Here is a 19,063-nt window from a genome sequence, read left to right on the forward strand (position 1 = left end):
ACAGCTTCCCCTCACATGTCCCATGGCAGAGAGAGATCTTGTCACTAGGAGCTGGGCACCTCACCCCCTTCCTCTCTCTCCTCCCCCCAGCTTTTCACCACCAGGGGATGATCCTTTATGATCCCAGGACAAAGGCTCTCAGATTCCATAAAACAGCCTTTGGAACACCATTTACTACAGCCATACCTCTCAGGAAGGAGGGAATTGCTCACAGAATCTTATGTCCTTTTAGGTGTTGGGAACCCGGGATCTTGCACCATCAAACAGACCCATCCTGTCCATGGAACGTTATCCCATTCTGGGTGTCTGAGCTGTTACAGGGGTTCCAGAAAGAAGAAGACAGCTCTTTCTACTGCCAAGCAAAACGGATGCTCCCGTGAGAACTGTTGCAGCCGTCTCAGACATAGGCAAGCACACGCAGTGTGAGCTGCCTGCAGGCTGCCCTCTTGCCATCAGCCAAGAAGGTTTATCCCCAGCCAAGGCAGATGCACAGTGTGCACAGGCCTGGAACTGCTCAGCTTGGGTGTTCTGTGGATCACTCACTCCCTGAGGAACTCACGTGGGAAAGGTGGGATTGTAACACAGGAATGTACATGAACCATTCCCAGGGATGGTGCATGGCAGAAAGGTGAGAGTGGGAGAGATCAACACCAGGAGATCACTGGGTGCAGACACGCAGCAGCATCAGGGCTCAGCTTCTTGTCTCTAATGCCATGGGAACTGGTGCTCAAAGACTTCTTCCATCTTTCTTCCGGGAGGCAGCACCAGGAGCTAAAGGCTTTGCTTTAATGTGTCAAAGCATGGAACATAATACCTGTGGGACATTGGAGGCTACAAAGCCATAGAAGAAATCAATAAAGGGAAATGCTTTTCACAGTGGAGGTGAAGAAAGAAAAGCACATGCTGTCATTGTAGGACAAGCAGGAGCTGACATGTTATAGGCCCAAAAGTGATGGAAATGGGGTTAAAGGGACCTCGTCTCCCGAGGCGTGACTGAACAACACTGAACTGGCCATGTGCAGCTCTCTGATTCTCTTGCAGGCCCTGAAGGCTACAGCAGGCCTTATTTGCTCTGACCCACTGACTCATCCCCTGCCCCTTGCTGCAGGCCTGCACACCCACACTGCAGGACTTGTCCCTGCCTGAAGCCCTGTCTCCATCCCCTCTCATGGGTGGCCCTTCAGCCTGTGCTCCAGCCCTGCTTCAAGCCTACCTTTAAGCCTTAACTCCTGCAGCTCCAGGCTGCAGCCCTGCAGAGACTGTGGAGCTTGCTCATTACCGTGTGTTCACCACATGAAATCAAGGGATACCCTTGGAAGACTCCAGCCTTGGGGGTGACAAGCACAGGCTGTGACTCCCAGAAAATGGTATTTAGAAGCTGGGAAACACAGCAAAGATGGAGAAAACTAAGCAATGAAAATGTTGTTCCATATGCTGCTGAGGGAGGAGATTGTGTGACAGGAACCACTTGTAGATAAAAGCACATTTGCAACACTACGTACCCCACACAGTGTAATCTCAGAGGAGACACATGTGCATCAGGATGTGATTAGAGGCAGTGGGCAAAGCCCTTGTGATGTTCTCTATATGAGGAATGGTGATTTCTCATGGCAAGTTGCCACAAGGCCATGCTCTGCCTCATTGTCTGCATCTGCTGAAGGGATTCTCTTGACATCTCATTGCCAAATCTCTTCCCCATCATCCGCTTGCTGAAGGGACATAAGATTCTGTGAGCGATTCCCTCCTTCCGGAGAGCTATGGATGTAGTAAATGGTGTTCCAAAGGCTGTTTTATGGAATCTGAGAGCCTTTGTCCTGGGATCATAAAGGATCCTCCCCTGGTGGTGAAAAGCTGGGGGGAGGAGAGAGAGGAAGGGGGTGAGGTGCCCAGCTCCTAGTGACAAGATCTCTCTCTGCCATGGGACATGTGAGGGGAAGCTGTCAGCGATGGGGGCAGATTGTGAGGGGTGTGTGGTGAGCAGGGGCCGTGATGTGTGGGCAAAGCTGTGGTGCCCAGGCACGAGGAAGAGGGCAGAGCAGAGCACGGTGGCCACGCAAGCATCCCCAGATGCTTTGTGCTGCCGAGGCTGGAGGCCCCTGTGCTGGAGCTCCTGCAGCAGCGCTGTTGGCAGGAGCAGCCGGAGGTAGGAGAGCGGGCACGGGCAGGTGGGAGATGGCTCCTGGGCAGGGCCAGGCGGGCAGGGCTGGGAGCCTGTCCTGGCCACGCCAGGGGACGGCTCCTGCCTGGAGCAGCCTGGGGCTGGCGTGGGGCTGTACGTAGAGATGGGGAGAGCGGGGAACGCCGATGGCCCTCATTGCCTTCCCATTGCTTGTGTCTCCTAGGAGGTGGTGGCAGAGGGAGAAGGCGGCCACCCAGAGCAGCCTCATTCTCCATGGAGGGCACCAACACAACAGACCTCTCTCTGAATTACACATATGATGGAAATTGGATGTACGATTGGTTTAGTGAATATAATTGTGGAGATTCATTTAATGGATATTTGATCCTTTTCCTTGCCTGTATGGTGATCTGTGTCGTCGGAATGGTGGGGAATGGGATAGTCTTGTGGTTCCTGGGTTTCCAGATGAAGCGGAATCCTTTCACTGTCTACATCCTAAATCTGGCTGTTGCTGACTGCTCTATACTCCTCGTGTATTTTCTGTTCATATTGTGGTTTCTCAAGACATCAATAATTTGTTATGGTTTGGATATTTTTCTTATTTTCTTCTTTAATTATGTACATACAGTTCCATTCCTGTGCCACTTCTTTGTCCTTAGCAGCCTGGGTCTCCTGACAGCCCTCAGCACGGAGCGTTCTGTCTCTGTCATCTTCCCAATCTGGTATCGCTGCCACCGCCCAAAGCACTTGTCAGGCATCGTGAGTGGGGTGCTCTGGGCCAGCGTCGGCTCTTTCATGGTGTCCATTTATCTTTGCTTCAAACTTTTTGAAATTAATGTAACAATATTTAGAAATGTGGGCATTGCGTATTCCGTGATATTGTCAGTATTGATGTTGATTTCCAATGTGTCCATGGTCATAAGACTCCGATGTGGCTCACAGAGATGGCACTTGGGGAAACTCTATGTTGCTGTTGTGCTCAATGTCATCTTCTTCTTTGCCTTTGGGATGCCTTACACTGTAGATGCCTTCCTTAATCTTTTATTTTATGGTTTTCGGTTTCCTAATACTGTGACTCTGGTTCTGGCTCTGCTGAACAGCAGCATCAATCCAGTCATTTACTTCCTGGTGGGGAGCTGCCGGCAGCGCCGCTTCCAAGGCTCCATCCAAGCCGCCCTGCGCAGAGTGTTTGAAGAGAAAGGGAGGAGCAAGGAGGAGAGCCCCGTGCCTGAGGGCATCCCCATGGAGAGCACTGCCCAAGGCTCTGCTGGGCAGGGGGAGGCCTGAGCTCTGCTCCCCCTTGCAATGACCCTGTAATGGATGGGAACCCAGCTGAGAGTTGACTCCCTCTCATGCCTGAGAGACAGAACAAAGGATGTTGTTTGCAGCAGGGTGTTCGGTAGAGTACATACGTTTATGTTCATTGTGAGTGTTTGTCAGAAAGAGGCAGGAAACAGAGGGGTGCAGCTGTTCTATGACCTTCACACTGGGCCACACTGGGGTGCCTGGACAACGCTCTCAGCGTGGACAATGCTGAGATCATGAGAAACTGCACGGTCCCATGAGTAAACAATCAGAGATCTGGCATAAAGCCGCTTGTTTTGGTATGGGTATAAAAGAAGGACTCTCTTGGGGCCATGGGAGAAGCCTCACCTATGGGTGGACGCACTGCATATGAATTTTCCCTGTTACCTGAGAATCCTGGCATCAGCTGCAATGGGGCTTCCCAGCTGGAAGTGTGGCACTGGATGATGATTCAGTGGTAGCTGGTGATGTATTTCTTCTTAATCTCTGTTGTCTCTATACAGTCATGATTTGATGCATTGCAAAGTTTCTTTGGTACTTTCCTTACAGATCCATATATCTCTGATTTGCTTTACTGTGCTTGTTCACTCTAGATAGTGAGAGATATTTATCTAATTCACATTAGTGTCAGTGCAATACTGTGATTATTGTCTTTAGTGTGCTTGTTTAATAAACTCTGCAGATTATAGAGCTAGCGTGTGGTCACTTTGCGACGTATCCTGCCTGTCAGCAGAAGAGACCCTTCTGGCCCTGTCCCCCTCAAATAAACTGTGTGTGCTTTGGCTGAGCAGCCGAGTGTTGTGGTACTTTGGGGGAGCACTTTGCGTGGGGAAGGTGTGAGAGAGAAGCCCTGGGGGAGTTCTGGCCGTGTCTCCTGTCCGAGCCAAGCAGGGCTCTGGAAAGGGACTGCAAAGACAGGGAAGCCAAGGAGGACCTCTGGTGCGTGCTGGGGGGATTTGTGTTGTAGAGGAGAAGACAAAGGGAAGCATCGCAGATTGGAGTGTGAGGGATAAAAAAGTAAAAGAGGAATGAAAAGAGTAAGAGATAGATAGAAAGAAAAAGAAGAAGGCAAGAGAGAAAGCCCTTAAGTAAGCCAGGAAGGAAGGAAGGAAGGAAGGAAGGAAGGAAGGAAGGAAGGAAGGAAGGAAGGAAGGTGTTGGGGTCGAGCATGGGCGCTTGAACAGGCCTACAGCAAGCTGTGAGAAAGTGAAATTATGACCCCAGGTTAAAAGATGAAGAAGTGTCAAGATCAGCAAAACAGGAATGCAGTAACAGGATGCCAGTAATTGCAGAAGCATGATGTAATGCTAAGCTGAAGCGAAGGTGTGAAACCAATCAGGAGAGGTAAAGGGGAGCGTGTATCCCTCGTGGGCAAAGCAAAGCAGCCAATCAAGTAATGCGTGATCGCGTGTAAGACAGTATATTAAGAGCAGCCTTGTAATCAATAAACGGAGCATTTTGTGAACCTACATCGTATCGGTGTTTTCTCCCATCCACCTGGCCGCGGCATTCTGGTGACCCCGACGTGATACCAGGAGAGAGAGAGACCGCAGACGAGAGAAGGTGGAGATCCCGGCTGCCCAAGAGCGGCAGGTTGTCCAAAAGAGGCAGGAAAGGAGCTCAAATTACGTGGCCACGGCTGACCAGTGAGTCAGGCAGACTGCGGTCTGGTTCGGGATGGGTTCCGCTGTATCAGCAATAGAAAAGGCTACGATAGAGGGACTGCTATGCGTAGCGAAGAAAACAGGGTACTCGATACCCCGACAGGAACTTGTGGACTTTTTATTTTGGTGCCGACGAAGGGGGTTGTTAGAAAATACGGGACAGTTATTCTCCAAAGATCAATGGCGTAAGATAGGGGAAGAATTGTGGGAGTCGGTGAAGCTTTTAATCTCGAGACTTGGGAGAAAATTACTAAGGAAGAAGCCCCTGATTTATGGATGTTTTCAGTCCTTCCTAAGGTGAAGGGAGCAACCCTTAAAGAGACAGACCTAAAGTTAATGTTGAAATGGTCGAAGACACGTTACCCAGAGATTTATGAGTCTACCGGATTTGAGATATCCTTGTGGAATGGGGCAGGAGTTAAGCTGTGGAATGCAGCCACGAAAGGCAATGAAGCTGTGAAAAGTTTGTTAGTAAGTTGGAGAACTGTTTTAGAGATGTTAAAGTCAAAAAAAATGAGATCATGGAAACCAGTGCCCCCCCCCCCCCCCCCCCCCCCCCCGAATCTCCGCCGGTTGCCGCTATGGCTGCGAAGATTGATGTCGGGGATGAAGATGATCCTTTTGATTCAGACCCTATTGACCCCGAGAAGGAGCCTGTGCACATTCATCAATTTGCTGTTGCTGATCCTGAGATTCTGACGCCTGATAATGCCAGTGCTGACCTGGATGGTGCTCTTGACCTGGAGCCTATTCATCCGGAAAAGAAGCCTGATTTATATCCCCCATATCCTCATGATAAATGGGTAGCTGTAAAGGGAGAAGTGAGATGGGTGGGGGATGTGGATGTATTGCACGGTTTCCCATGGTGTGTGTGCTTCCCACCCGAGATGGGAAGGTCTCTTGTATGCTCTTATCAGGGGTAACGGGCAGAATGTGTCAGATTGTGGAGTTGGGACCCCGTATACAACTCCTTTGATACAGTCTCTCTGTGATACTCATGTACTAGAAGTTGGTAAATATAAGTATGTCCATGTTTCTATCGACCCTTGGAAACCTTTAGAGGTATTGCTGGCAACTTCTTCCGATATAGGCTGGCCACCTGTGTTGGAACGAGTGTGCATTTTGGTCAGTATAAAAGCCCAAGCCTCATGCGATGTGAGGGAGGCAGAGCCTCTGCGTGGATGCCCGCTAAGGTTGAGCCTGCCACCTTGCACTGCGATGATGCTTCTTGGAGCTGGTTTCCTGGTAGTCTTTACAGGGTCCTTGTGCCACATCCTGTATGTGGGACTGTGCAGTGGGAGCAATGATTGTCTGGATTTTGTGTTTCAAATATTGTAGTTGTGTGGAATGTGCTTGTGGGATCCCATATGTGTGTGTGTGTGATGAGGGCAGACAGTTTTCTGTGTACTTTTGTTGTCAGGTTCATATAAAAGTTTTTAATGGGTAGCAGTTTAACACTTTGGGAAAGAAAGGGTTAATGCAGAAATGCGGCAGGTATTTGTTTCTGCTGCTGAGAAGGCTGCTGCCGATAGCCGGTGGTTTTAGCTGTGCAAAGCAAGGTGAGCGACTTTGAAAAAAAAAAAAAAAAAAAAAATGAGTAATGATAACACATTCTAGCTGTTATTAATGACTGTAGTTTTGATGTATATTGCTTAAAGCTTGTTTTCCAGACAATATGCATGTGTAATACAAAAAAAAAAAAAAATCACTTGAGGGCAACTGAAAATTAACAGCTTGAATATGCATGCTTGTAAAGTAGCTATTATTAGAGGTTGTGATTTTGCATATAAAACCACCTGTATTTACTAGCCAGTTGCTAACAAGAAACTATACCTTGTATTGTATGGATTTGTCACTTGTAAAAGAAATATTAGAATATGCAAATTTGCAGCAGCTGCTAGAAAATGCTAAGGCAAAAGCTAGAAAAATTCTAATATGATGGTAGTGTTATAAAGCAGGTAATTGAACAAATTAGGAGGGTGGGAAAACTCCACTGTAAGAAATTTCTTTGGTTAGTCCCTCGCTGTCATCAGCATCTTCAACATGCTGATGCACTCTGTGATAGTTACTCTGCTAATGTAAATCTGTGTGTGCTTTGCTATAGTAGTGACTTGTTACTGGGTTAAGCAGGTGAAACTCTGCATTGACAACAAGGTGCAAGGACAGAGATTGACCCAATGCCTGCTACCACAGTCAAGGGCAAGACTGGGTTGGCCTCTGTGTTTGCCACCAAGGAAGAACCTTTAGCTCCACTGCTGGCTGCAACCCAGCAGGTGTAGAGCGGTGGAGACACATGCCATGCCAGACCTTGATGTGAGGGATGGCCTCCACTGTTATCAGAGAGCCATACAGGAGAAAAAGGGAAGGCCCAGCTGTGTACAGCTATCAACAGGACCATACTGACTGCCAGCGAAAAGTATAAAGCCGCAGAACAACATAAAGAAACAGCAATGATAGAAATCTGTGTAAAACCTTTGTAATATCTGTTCTATTATGTGTGACCATCGGTAATGGACAAGTATACTGAGCACATGTGTTAAATCCTCATTATTCCATCCTGTTACATGGTGTGTAGGATTCACTGGTATGCCACATGTTATAAAGGTGACATCAAGTGACTTCAAATCAGACTAATCTGACTGAAATAATGCTGCCTAGAGTAGTGGGTTGTAATGTTACACAAGTCAAGCAGTGACAGAGCAGACAAACCAAATTGTAAAAAACTTTTAGTAAAACTAAAAAGGGGGAGATGTGGAGACAGTGTTCTCACAGGAAAATTAATATTTGGTACATGAGCTCTGAATAACTCCGAGGGATACAGCAAGGCCATGGGAGGCCCGAGGAAGCCTAAGCAAGCAAGATAAGAAGAAGCTGTAATTCACTGAGTTATGAGAACTGTGGACTGTTGGCAAGCTTTTGAGGTCAAGTTCTCACACCTGTGTTTAACCAATTATATGTTAGTCACTAAGGGTCTTCAAGACAAGTATCCAATCATGATATGCCAAATTGCTGTAGGTGTGTGTAAGCAATAGTATATAAGGAGTTAATGCTTTGCAATAAATGGCTTTTTGTCTGATAAAAAAAAAAAAAGGGGGAGTGTAACTCCTTGACTGTTAACACTGTACAGTTTAATCCTGCAGCTGCTTCACATCCCCTTTGCATTAGAATGCTTCTGGGCATGTGTTGTATGAATCTTTCTGATCATTCTGAATCTATTCACAAGAAAATGTTTGAACTTAAAGAAAATATAAAAGAACTTGCTGTAGAAACAAATCCTATAGACTCTTGGTTAAAATCGTTAGGAATAAGTAGTTGGTTAAGGAGTTTAATCATGATGTTTAGCGGACCAATAATGATTATGTTGTTAATTTTGTTTTTTGGACCTTGTTTGTTACAATGTATTATGCAACGCGTGCAGCAGATGAGTAATGCTTTATTTGAAAAAAGAGGGGGAGATGTTGGGGGTCGAGCATGGGCGCTTGAACAGGCCTACAGCAAGCTGTGAGAAAGTGAAATTATGACCCCAGGTTAAAAGAAGAAGAAGTGTCAAGATCAGCAAAACAAGAATGCAATAACAGGATGCCAGTAATTGCAGAAGCATGATGTAACGCTAAGCTGAAGCGAAGGTGTGAAACCAATCAGGAGAGGTAAAGGGGAGCGTGTATCCCTCGTGGGCAAAGCGAAGGAGCCAATCAAGTAATGCGTGATCACGTGTAAGACAGTATATTAAGAGCAGCCTTGAAATCAATAAACGGAGCATTTTGTGAACCTACATCGTATCGGTGTTTTCTCCCCTCCACCTGGCCGTGGCAGGAAGGAAGGAAGGAAGGAAGAAAGGAAGGAAGCAAGGAAGGAAGGAAGGAAGGAAGGAAGGAAGGAAAGACGGAAAGAAAGAAGGAAGGAAGGAAAAAAAGAAGGAAAGAAGAAAGAAAGAAAGAAAAAGAAAGAAAGAAAGAAAGAAAGAAAGAAAGAAAGAAAGAAAGAAAGAAAGAAAGAAAGAAAGAAAGAAAGAAAGAAAGAAAGAAAGAAAGAAAGAAAGAAAGAAAGAAAGAAAGAAAGAAAGAAAGAAGAAAGAAAGAAAGAAAGAAAGAAAGAAAGAAAGAAAGAAAGAAAGAAAGAAAGAAAGAAAGAAAGAAAGAAAGAAAGAAAGAAAGAAAGAAAGAAAGAAAGAAAGAAAGAAAGAAAGAAAGAAAGAAAGAAAGAAAGAAAGAAAGAAAGAAAGAAAGAAAGAAAGAAAGAAAGAAAGAAAGAAAGAAAGAAAGAAAGAAAGAAAGAAAGAAAGAAAGAAAGAAAGAAAGAAAGAGGGAGGCAGGAATGAAGGGAGGGAGGCAGGGAGAAAGGAAGGGAGGGAGAAAGAAGGGAGGGAGAGAGAACGGAAGCGAGGGTGGGAGACTGGAGAAAAGGAAGGCAGAAGGAAAGAGGAAAAGGAAGGGAAAAGGAGACAAGAAAACAAAGCTGTGGCTGCCCCGTCCTTGACAATGTTTAAATAAAGTTTGGATAGCGTTCAGAGCATCATCCAACCTGCTCTAGTGGAAGGTGTCCCTGCCCATGTCAGGGCTTGGAACTCGAAGAGCTTTAAGCTCCCTGCCAACATAAACCAGTCTGTGGTTCCATGACTTCAGGCAGAGGGGAAAGAATGGATAACTTCCCACAGGGAAAGAAGCAGGGAAATGGGTGGGTGAACACAGATCCCTGCCACATGCTGGTTGCTGCTCTCCCCTGGCAGCTGCGTGCCTTGAAACAGTTGTGCAGAGCTGCTCAGCACCTCGTGGCATGGCCAGGATCAGAGTGGCAGCATCAGGCTTCCTCCTCATGCTGAGCTGGAGAACCAAATGTACACACAAATAGAAGTGTGATGCTCCTGAATTGTACGAAATAAAGTGGCCCATACATCTGCTCATGTTAATTTCCATATTTCAGGCTTTTACTGGTCATGGGCACAGAGGTGCATTCAGTGGAGTTACTATGAGTACACGAGCAGGAGTGCCGGGAACGTGCTGCTCAGGGGCACTGCTGAACCCATCCTTTGCTCAGAGGGATCGAACCCTGCCACTGAAGAGTGCGGCACATTCCCATGTAAGGAGCGTGCTCTTGCTGCCTGCCCAGCTCTGCAGCCCAGCCCAGCCTGTCTTTGTGCCTCTTGATCAGGCAGGAGCTCACGGCCGGCTCTGCTCACCGCTGCTTTGGACACCAGAGCAGAAGAGCAAGGATGCTCCTTGTGATCAGAACCCATCTCCTGCCATCTAGAGGCACCAGCCCCGCACATGTCTGTGCAAACAGCGCCGGGTGTGGGCTGGATGTGACCCCGTAGTCCCCTGAACCCGGGGTCTGTGTGAGCAGAGGGACTGGGGCTCCTGTTTGGGACAGTTTCTCCTTCTCATTTGCTTTCTCTGAGTCCCTCTCACATTCACTCTTTCATTGTTTCTTAGTTCCCTTATTCCCTCCCCTTTTTCTTAATTTCAACTTTCCCCTTTTTCTTTTCGTTCATTTCCCCTTTCCTTCCTTTCCTTTTCTTGCCTTGCCTTGCCCGGACTTGCCTAGCCTTGTCTTTCCTTCCCTTGACTTCCCTTCCCTTTCCTTAACTTGACTTCCCTACCTTTCACTTTCCTTGCCTTCTCTTCCCTTCCTATCCTTACCTTCCCTTTCCATTATCTTCCCTTCCTTTAAGTTCCATTTCCTTCACTTTTTTCCTTTCCCCTCCCTACCCCTTTCTTCCTTTCCCTTCCTTTCCCTTGCCTTGCCTTGATTTCCCTTCCTTTCCCTTCAGTTCCATTACCTTGCCTTGATTTCCCTTCCATTCCTTTTCTTTCTATTGCCTTCCTTTCTTTTCCTTTCCATTGCCTTGCCTTGCCTTCCGTTCTCTTCCTTTCCATTGCCCTCCCTTCCCTTCCTTTTCCTTCTTTTGCCTTGTCTTTCCTTCCCTTGACTTCCCTTTCCTTCCTTTCTCTTTCCTTGTTTTGCCTTCCCTTCCCTACCCTTTTCTTCTTTGTCTTTCCTTTCCTTTGCCTTGCCTTCTCTTGCCTTCCCTTGATTTCCTTTTCTTCCATTGCCTTCCCTTCCTTTACTTTCCATTGTCTTCCCTTCCTTTCCATTGTCTTCCCTTCCTTTCCATTGCATTGCCTTGCCTTCCTTTCCCTTCTCTTCCCTTCCCTTCCATTCCCTTCCATTTCTTTTCCTTCCCTTGCTTTACCTTCTCTTCCCTTGCCTTTCATTTCCTTCTCTTCCTTTCCATTTCCTCTCCTTTTTTTCGTTTTTGTCTTCTTCCTGTTCCTTGCCATTCCCTTCACTGTTCTCTTTGCCTTTACCTTTACATTTCTCCTTGCCTTTCATTGCCTTCCTTCCTTTGCCTTCCTTGCATTTCATTGCCCTTTCCTTTCCTTTTCCTTTTCCTTTCCTTTCCTTTCTTTTGCTTTCCTTTCCTTCATTTATGCCTTTCATTGATTGTTTCCTGTTCCTTCCTTCCTTCCTTCCATTCTTTCTCTAACCCTCAATTTTTCTTGTTTCTCCTTTTCTGTTCCTCTTCTTCTCTCTAACACTCTCCAAATTTATGTGTTTTCCTGTGCCGCCTTCTCTCTTTCTCTCTCTTTCTCTCTTTTTCTCAGTTTCTCTCACATTCCCCTCTTTCAGCCTCACTCTCCAGTTTGCAGGTTTCCCTTTGATTTCTCTTCCTCACCCCAAGTCCCTCAGGAATGAACCCAGGGGTCCTCCTCGGCTTCGCTGTCTTTGCAGTCCCTTTACCAGAGCCCTGCTTGCCTGGGACCAGAGACACGGCCACAGCTCCCCCAGGGCCTCTCTCTCCCACCTTCCCCACGCAAGGAGCTCCCCCAAAGCACCACAACACTCGGCTGCTCAGCCAAAGCACACACAGTTTATTTGGGGGGACAGGGACAGGAGCCTCATAGGAAGGGGGAGCAGAGCTCAGGCCTCCCCCTGCCCAGCAGGGCCTTGGGCAGTGCTCTCCATGGGGATGCCCTCAGGCACGGGGCTCTCCTCCTTGCTCCTCGCTTTCTCTTCAAACACTCTGCGCAGGGCGGCTTGGATGGAGCCTTGGAAGCGGCGCTGCCGGCAGCTCCCCACCAGGAAGTAAATGACTGGATTGATGCTGCTGTTCAGCAGAGCCAGAACCAGAGTGGTTTTTTCTGGAAATAAAATACTCGAAACGGACAGATCGAGGAAAACCTTAACACTGAAAGGCATCCCAAAGGCAAAGAAGAAGATGACATTGAGCACAACAGCAACATAGAGTTTCCCCAGGCGCCGTCTCTGTGAGCCACATCGGAGCCTCATGACCATGGACACGTTGGAAATCAACATCAATAATGACAATATCAAGGAATAGGCAATGGCCACACTTTTAAATATTGTTACATGAATTACATCAAATTCGAAGCAAAGGTAAAAGGCCAAAATGAAAGAGCCGATGCTGGCCCAGAGCACCCCACTCACGATGCCTGACAAGTGCTTTGGGCGGTGGCAGCGATACCAGATTGGGAAGATGACAGAGACAGAGCGCTCCGTGCTGATGGCTGTCAGGAGACCCAGGCTGCTAAGGACAAAGAAGTGGCACAGGAATTCAACTGCAACTACAAAATTAATGAAGAAAGGAAAAAAAGATTTCAAACCATAACAAATGACTGTTAAATTGAAAAATGCCAATGAGAACAGAAAAAACAAGAGGAGCACACAGCAGTCAGCAACAGCCAGATTTAGGATGTAGACGGTGAAAGGATTCCGCTTCATCTGGAAGCCCAGGAACCACAAGACTATTCCATTCCCCACCATTCCAAAGATACAGATCCCTGTGAGAAAAGGTGTCAAGATCATCTCTGTGGCCGACGTATGGACACATGGAAGTTCACTATCTTCCCCATAGCTCCAATTTCCATCATATGTGTAATTCAGAGAGAGGTCTGTTGTGTTGGTGCCCTCCATGGAGAATGAGGCTGCTCTGGGTGGCCGCCTTCTCCCTCTGCCACCACCTCCTAGGAGACACATGCAATGGGAAGGCAATGAGGGCCATCGGGGTTCCCCGCTCTCCCCATCTCTGCGCACAGCCCCACGCCAGCCCCAGGCTGCTCCAGGCAGGAGCCGTCCCCTGGCGTGGCCAGGACAGGCTCCCAGCCCTGCCCGCCTGGCCCTGCCCAGGAGCCATCTCCCCCCTGCCCGTGCCCGCTCTCCTACCTCCTGCTGCTCCTGCCAACAGCGCTGCTGCAGGAGCTCCAGCACAGGGGCCTCCAGCCTCGGCAGCACAAAGCCTCTGGGGATGCTTGCATGGCCACCGCGCTCTGCTCTGCCCTGTTCCTCGTGCCTGGGCACCACAGCTTTGCCCACACATCACGGCCCCTGCTCACCACACACCCCTCACAATCTGCCCCCATCGCTGACAGCTTCCCCTCACATGTCCCATGGCAGAGAGAGATCTTGTCACTAGGAGCTGGGCACCTCACCCCCTTCCTCTCTCTCCTCTTCCCAGCTTTTTACCACCAGGGGATGATCCTTTATGACCCCAGGACAAAGGCTCTCAGATTCCATAAAACAGCCTTTGGAACACCATTTACTACATCCATAGCTCTCAGGAAGGAGGGAATGGCTCACAGAATCTTATGTCCTTTTAGGTGTTGGGAACCCGGGATCTTGCGTCATCAAACAGACCCATCCTGTCCATGGAACATTAACCCATTCTGGGTGTCTGAGCTGTTACAGGGTTCCAGAAAGAAGAAGACAGCTCTTTCTACTGCCAAGCAAAATGGATGCTCACGTGAGAACTGTTGCAGCAGTCTCAGACATAGGCAAGCACACGCAGTGTGAGCTGCCTGCAGGCTGCCCTCTTGCCATCAGCCAAGAAGGTTTGTCCGCGGCCAAGGCAGATGCACAGTGTGCACAGGCCTGGAACTGCTCAGCTTGGGTGTTCTGTGGATCACTCACTCCCTGAGGAACTCACGTTTGGAAAGGTGGGATTGTAACACAGGAATGTACATGAACCATTCCCAGGGATGGCGCATGGCAGAAAGGTGAGAGTGGGAGAGATCAACAGCGGGAGATCACTGAGGTGCAGACACGCAGCAGCATCAGGGCTCAGCTTCTTGTCTCTAATGCCATGGAAACTGGTGCTCAAAGACTTCTTCCATCTTTCTTCCGGGAGGCAGCACCAGGAGCTAAAGGCTTTGCTTTAATGTGTCAAAGCATGGAACATAATACCTGTGGGACATTGGAGGCTACAAAGCCATAGAAGAAATCAATAAAGGGAAATGCCTTTCACAGTGGAGGTGAAGAAAGAAAAGCACATGCTGTCATTGTAGGACAAGCAGGAGCTGACATGCTATAGGCCCAAAAGTGATGGAAATGAGGGTAAAGGGACCTCGTCTCCCGAGGCGTGACTGAACAACACTGAACTGTCCATGTGCAGCTCTCTGATTCTCTTGCAGGCCCTGAAGGCTACAGCAGGTCTTATTTGCTCTGACCCACTGACTCATCCCCTGCCCCTTGCTGCAGGCCTGCACACCCACACTGCAGGACTTGTCCCTGCCTGAAGCCCTGTCTCCATCCCCTCTCATGGGTGGCCCTTCAGCCTGTGCTCCAGCCCTGCTTCAAGCCTACCTTTAAGCCTTAACTCCTGCAGCTCCAGGCTGCAGCCCTGCAGAGACTGTGGAGCTTGCTCATTACCGTGCGTTCACCACATGAAATCAAGGGATACCCTTGGAAGACTCCAGCCTTGGGGGTGACAAGCACAGGCTGTGACTCCCAGAAAATGGTATTTAGAAGCTGGGAAACACAGCAAAGATGGAGAAAACTAAGCAATGAAAATGTCGTTCCGTGTGCTGCTGAGGGAGGAGATTGTGTGACAGGAACCACTTGTAGATAAAAGCTCATTTGCAACACTACGTACCCCACACAGTGTAATCTCAGAGGAGACACATGTGCATCAGGATGTGATTAGAGGCAGTGGGCAAAGCCCTTGTGATGTTCTCTATATGAGGAATGGTGATTTCTCATGGCAAGTTGCCACAAGGCCATGCTCTGCCTCATTGTCTGCATCTGCTGAAGGGATTCTCTTGACATCTCATTGCCAAATCTCTTCCCCATCATCCACTTGCTGAAGGGACATAAGATTCTGTGAGCGATTTCCTCCTCCCTGAGAGCTATGGATGTAGTAAATGGTGTTCCAAAGGCTGTTTTATGGAATCTTAGAGACTTTGTCTTGGGGTCATAAAGGATCATCCCCTGGTGGTAAAAAGCTGGGGGGAGGAGAGAGAGGAAGGGGGTGAGGTGCCCAGCTCCTAGTGACAAGATCTCTCTCAGCCATGGGACATGTGAGGGGAAGCTGTCAGTGATGGGGGCAGATTGTGAGGGGTGTGTGGTGAGCAGGGGCCGTGATGTGTGGGCAAAGCTGTGGTGCCCAGGCACGAGGAAGAGGGCAGAGCAGAGCGCGGTGGCCACGCAAGCATCCCCAGAGGCTTTGTGCTGCCGAGGCTGGAGGCCCCTGTGCTGGAGCTCCTGCGGCAGCGCTGTTGGCAGGAGCAGCAGGAGGTAGGAGAGCGGTCACGGGCAGGTGGGAGATGGCTCCTGGGCAGGGCCAGGCGGGCAGGGCTGGGAGCCTGTCCTGGCCACGCCAGGGGACGGCTCCTGCCTGGAGCAGCCTGGGGCTGGCGTGGGGCTGTGCGCAGAGATGGGGAGAGCGGGGAACGCCGATGGCCCTCATTGCCTTCCCATTGCTTGTGCCTCCTAGGAGGTGGTGGCGGAGGGAGAAGGCGGCCACCCAGAGCAGGCTCATTCTCCATGGAGGGCACCAACACAACAGACCTCTCTCTGAATTACACATATGATGGAAATTGGAGCTATGGGGAAGATAGTGAACTTCCATGTGTCCATACATCGGCCACAGAGATGATCCTGACACCTTTTCTCACAGAGATCTGTGTCTTTGGAATGGTGGGGAATGGAATAGTCTTGTGGTTCCTGGGCTTCCAGATGAAGCGGAATCCTTTCACCATCTACATCCTAAATCTGGCTGTTGCTGACTGCTGTGTGCTCCTCTTGTTTTTTCTGTTCACATTGGCATTTTTTAATTTAACAGTAATTTGTTATGATTTGAAATCTTTTTTTCCTTTCTTCATTAATTTTGTAGATGCAGTTGAATTCCTGTGCCACTTCTTTGTCCTTAGCAGCCTGGGTCTCCTGACAGCCCTCAGCACGGAGCGCTCTGTCTCTGTCATCTTCCCAATCTGGTATCGCTGCCACCGCCCAAAGCACTTGTCAGGCATCGTGAGTGGGGTGCTCTGGGCCAGCATCGGCTCTTTCTTTTTGGCCTTTTATCTTTGCTTCAAATTTGATGAAATTCATGTAACAATATTTAAAAGTGTGGCCATTGCCTATTCCTTGATATTGTCATTATTGATGTTGATTTCCAACGTGTCCATGGTCATGAGGCTCCGATGTGGCTCACAAAGACGGCGCCTGGGGAAACTCTATGTTGCTGTTGTGCTCAATGTCATCTTCTTCTTTGCCTTTGGGATGCCTTTCAGTGTTAAGGTTTTCCTCAGTCTGTCCCTTTCAAGTATTTTATTTCCAGAAAAAACCACTCTGGTTCTGGCTCTGCTGAACAGCAGCATCAATCCAGTCATTTACTTCCTGGTGGGGAGCTGACGGCAGCGCTGCTTCCAAGGCTCCATCCAAGCCGCCCTGCGCAGGGTGTTTGAAGAAAAAGCGAGGAGCAAGGAGGAGAGCCCCATGCCTGAGGGCATCCCCATGGAGAGCACTGCCCAAGGCCCTGCTGGGCAGGGGGAGGCCTGAGCTCTACTCCCCCTTCCTATGAGGCTCCTGTCCCTGTGTCCCCAAATAAACTGTGTGTGCTTTGGCTGAGCAGCCGAGTGTTGTGGTGCTTTGGGGGAGCTCCTTGCGTGGGGAAGGTGGGAGAGAGAGGCCCTGGGGGAGCTGTGGCTGTGTCTCTGGTCCCAGGCAAGCAGGGCTCTGGTAAAGGGACTGCAAAGACAGGGAAGCCGAGGAGGACCACTGTGTTCATTCCTGAGGGACTTGGGGTGAGGAAGAGAAATCAAAGGGAAACCTGCAAACTGGACAGTGAGGCTGAAAGAGGGGAATGCGAGAGAAACGGAGAAAGAGAGAGAAAGAGAGAAGGCGGCACAGGAAAACACATAAATTTGGAGAGTGTGACAGAGAAGAAGAGCAACAGAAAAGGAGAAACAAGAAAAATTGAGGGTTAGAGAAAGAATGGAAGGAAGGAAGGAAGGAACAGGAAACAATCAACGAAAGGCAAAAATAAAGGAAAGGAAAGGGAAAGGAAAAGGAAAAGGAAAGGAAAGGGCAATGAAATGCAAGGAAGGCCAAGGAAGGAAGGCAATGAAAGGCAAGGAGAAATGTAAAGGTAAAGGCAAAGAGAACAACGAAGGGAATGGCAAGGAAAAGGAAGAAGACAAAAACGAAAAAAAAAAGGAGAGGAAATGGAAAGGAAGGAAAAGAAAGGGAAAGGAAAAGAAGGAAATGAAAGGCAAGGGAAGAGAAGGTAAAGCAAGGGAAGGAAAAGAAATGGAAGGGAATGGAAGGGAAGGGAAGAGAAGGGAAAGGAAGGCAAGGCAAGAGAAGGGAAAGGAAGGGAAGACAATGGAAAGGAAGGGAAGACAATGGAAAGGAAAGGAAGGGAAGGCAATGGAAGAAAGGGAAGGGAATCAAGGGAAGGCAAGACAAGGCAAGGCAAGGGAAAGACAAAGAAGAAAAGGGTAGGGAAGGGAAGGCAAAACAAGGAAAGAGAAAGGAAGGAAAGGGAAGTCAAGGGAAGGAAAGACAAGGCAAACGAAGGAAAAGGAAGGGAAGGGAGGGCAATGGAAAGGAAGAGAATGGAAGGCAAGGCAAGGCAATGGAAAGGAAAAGAAAGGAAGGCAATAGAAAGAAAAGGAAGGGAAGGGAACGGAAATCAAGGCAAGGCAATGGAAAGGAAGGGAAGGGAAAGGAAGGGAAGGGAAATCAAGGCAAGGCAAGGGAAAGGGAGGGAAAGGAAGAAAAGAGTAGGGAGGGGAAGGGAAAAAAGTGAAGGAAATGGAACTTAAAGGAAGGGAAGGCAAGGCAAGGGAAGGCAAGTCAAGGGAAGGGAAGATAATGAAAAGGGTAGGTAAGGATAGGAAGGGAAGACAAGGCAAGGAAAGTGAAAGGTAGGGAAGTCAAGTTAAGGAAAGGGAAGGGAAGTCAAGGGAAGGAAAGACAAGGCTAGGCAAGTCTGGGCAAGGCAAGGCAAGAAAAGGAAAGGAAGGAAAGGGGAAATGAATGAAAAGAAAAAGGGGAAAGTTGAAATTAAGAAAAAGGGGAGGGAATAAGGGAACTAAGAAACAATGAAAGAGTGAATGTGAGAGGGACTCAGAGAAAGCAAATGAGAAGGAGAAACTGTCCCGAACAGGAGCCCCAGTCCCTCTGCTCACACAGACCCCGGGTTCAAGGGACTACAGGGTCACATCCAGCCCACGCCCGGCGCTGTTTGCACAGACATGTGCGGGGCTGGTGCCTCTAGATGGCAGGAGATGGGTTCTGATCACAAGGAGCATCCTTGCTCTTCTGCTCTGGTGTCCAAAGCAGTGGTGAGCAGAGCCGGCCCTGAGCTCCTGCCTGATGGAGGGGCACAAAGGCAGGCCGGGCTGGGCTGCAGAGCTGGGCAGGCAGCAAGAGCACGCTCCTTACATGGGAATGTGCCGCACTCTTCAGTGGCAGGGTTCGATCCCTCTGAGCAAAGGATGGGTTCAGCAGTGCCCCTGAGCAGTACATTCCCAGCACTCCTGCTCGTGTACTCATAGTAACTCCACTGAATGCACCTCTGTGCCCATGACCAGTAAAAGCCTGAAATATGGAAATTAACATGAGCAGATGTATGGGTCACTTTCCTCTGTACAAATCAGGAGCATCACACTTCTATTTGTGTGTACATTTGGTTCTCCAGCTCAGCATGAGGAGGAAGCCTGATGCTGCCACTCTGATC

At 48.8% G+C, this 19,063-nt stretch overlaps 3 protein-coding genes across 3 annotated transcripts; 2 read left to right on the forward strand and 1 right to left on the reverse strand.

Annotated features, from left to right (window-relative positions):
- Positions 1-2,521: 2,521 nt before the first annotated feature.
- LOC101872153 (proto-oncogene Mas-like) lies at positions 2,522-3,406 on the forward strand. The gene has a single exon (XM_031042808.2). The coding sequence runs from the start codon at positions 2,522-2,524 to the stop codon at positions 3,404-3,406; it is 885 nt and encodes a 294-aa protein (XP_030898668.2).
- Positions 3,407-12,006: 8,600 nt separating this feature from the next.
- On the reverse strand, positions 12,007-13,020 carry LOC117438786 (proto-oncogene Mas-like). Its single transcript, XM_034074177.1, has one exon. The coding sequence runs from the start codon at positions 13,018-13,020 to the stop codon at positions 12,007-12,009; it is 1,014 nt and encodes a 337-aa protein (XP_033930068.1).
- Positions 13,021-15,972: 2,952 nt separating this feature from the next.
- On the forward strand, positions 15,973-16,878 carry LOC117438787 (mas-related G-protein coupled receptor member X1-like). Its single transcript, XM_034074178.1, is given in 1 exon segment — positions 15,973-16,878. A coding segment is annotated over 1 exon segment (906 nt).
- Positions 16,879-19,063: the final 2,185 nt, after the last annotated feature.

Source organism: Melopsittacus undulatus, unplaced genomic scaffold, assembly GCF_012275295.1.
Source record: "Melopsittacus undulatus isolate bMelUnd1 unplaced genomic scaffold, bMelUnd1.mat.Z mat_scaffold_593_arrow_ctg1, whole genome shotgun sequence".
NCBI classification, from domain to species: domain Eukaryota; kingdom Metazoa; phylum Chordata; class Aves; order Psittaciformes; family Psittaculidae; genus Melopsittacus; species Melopsittacus undulatus.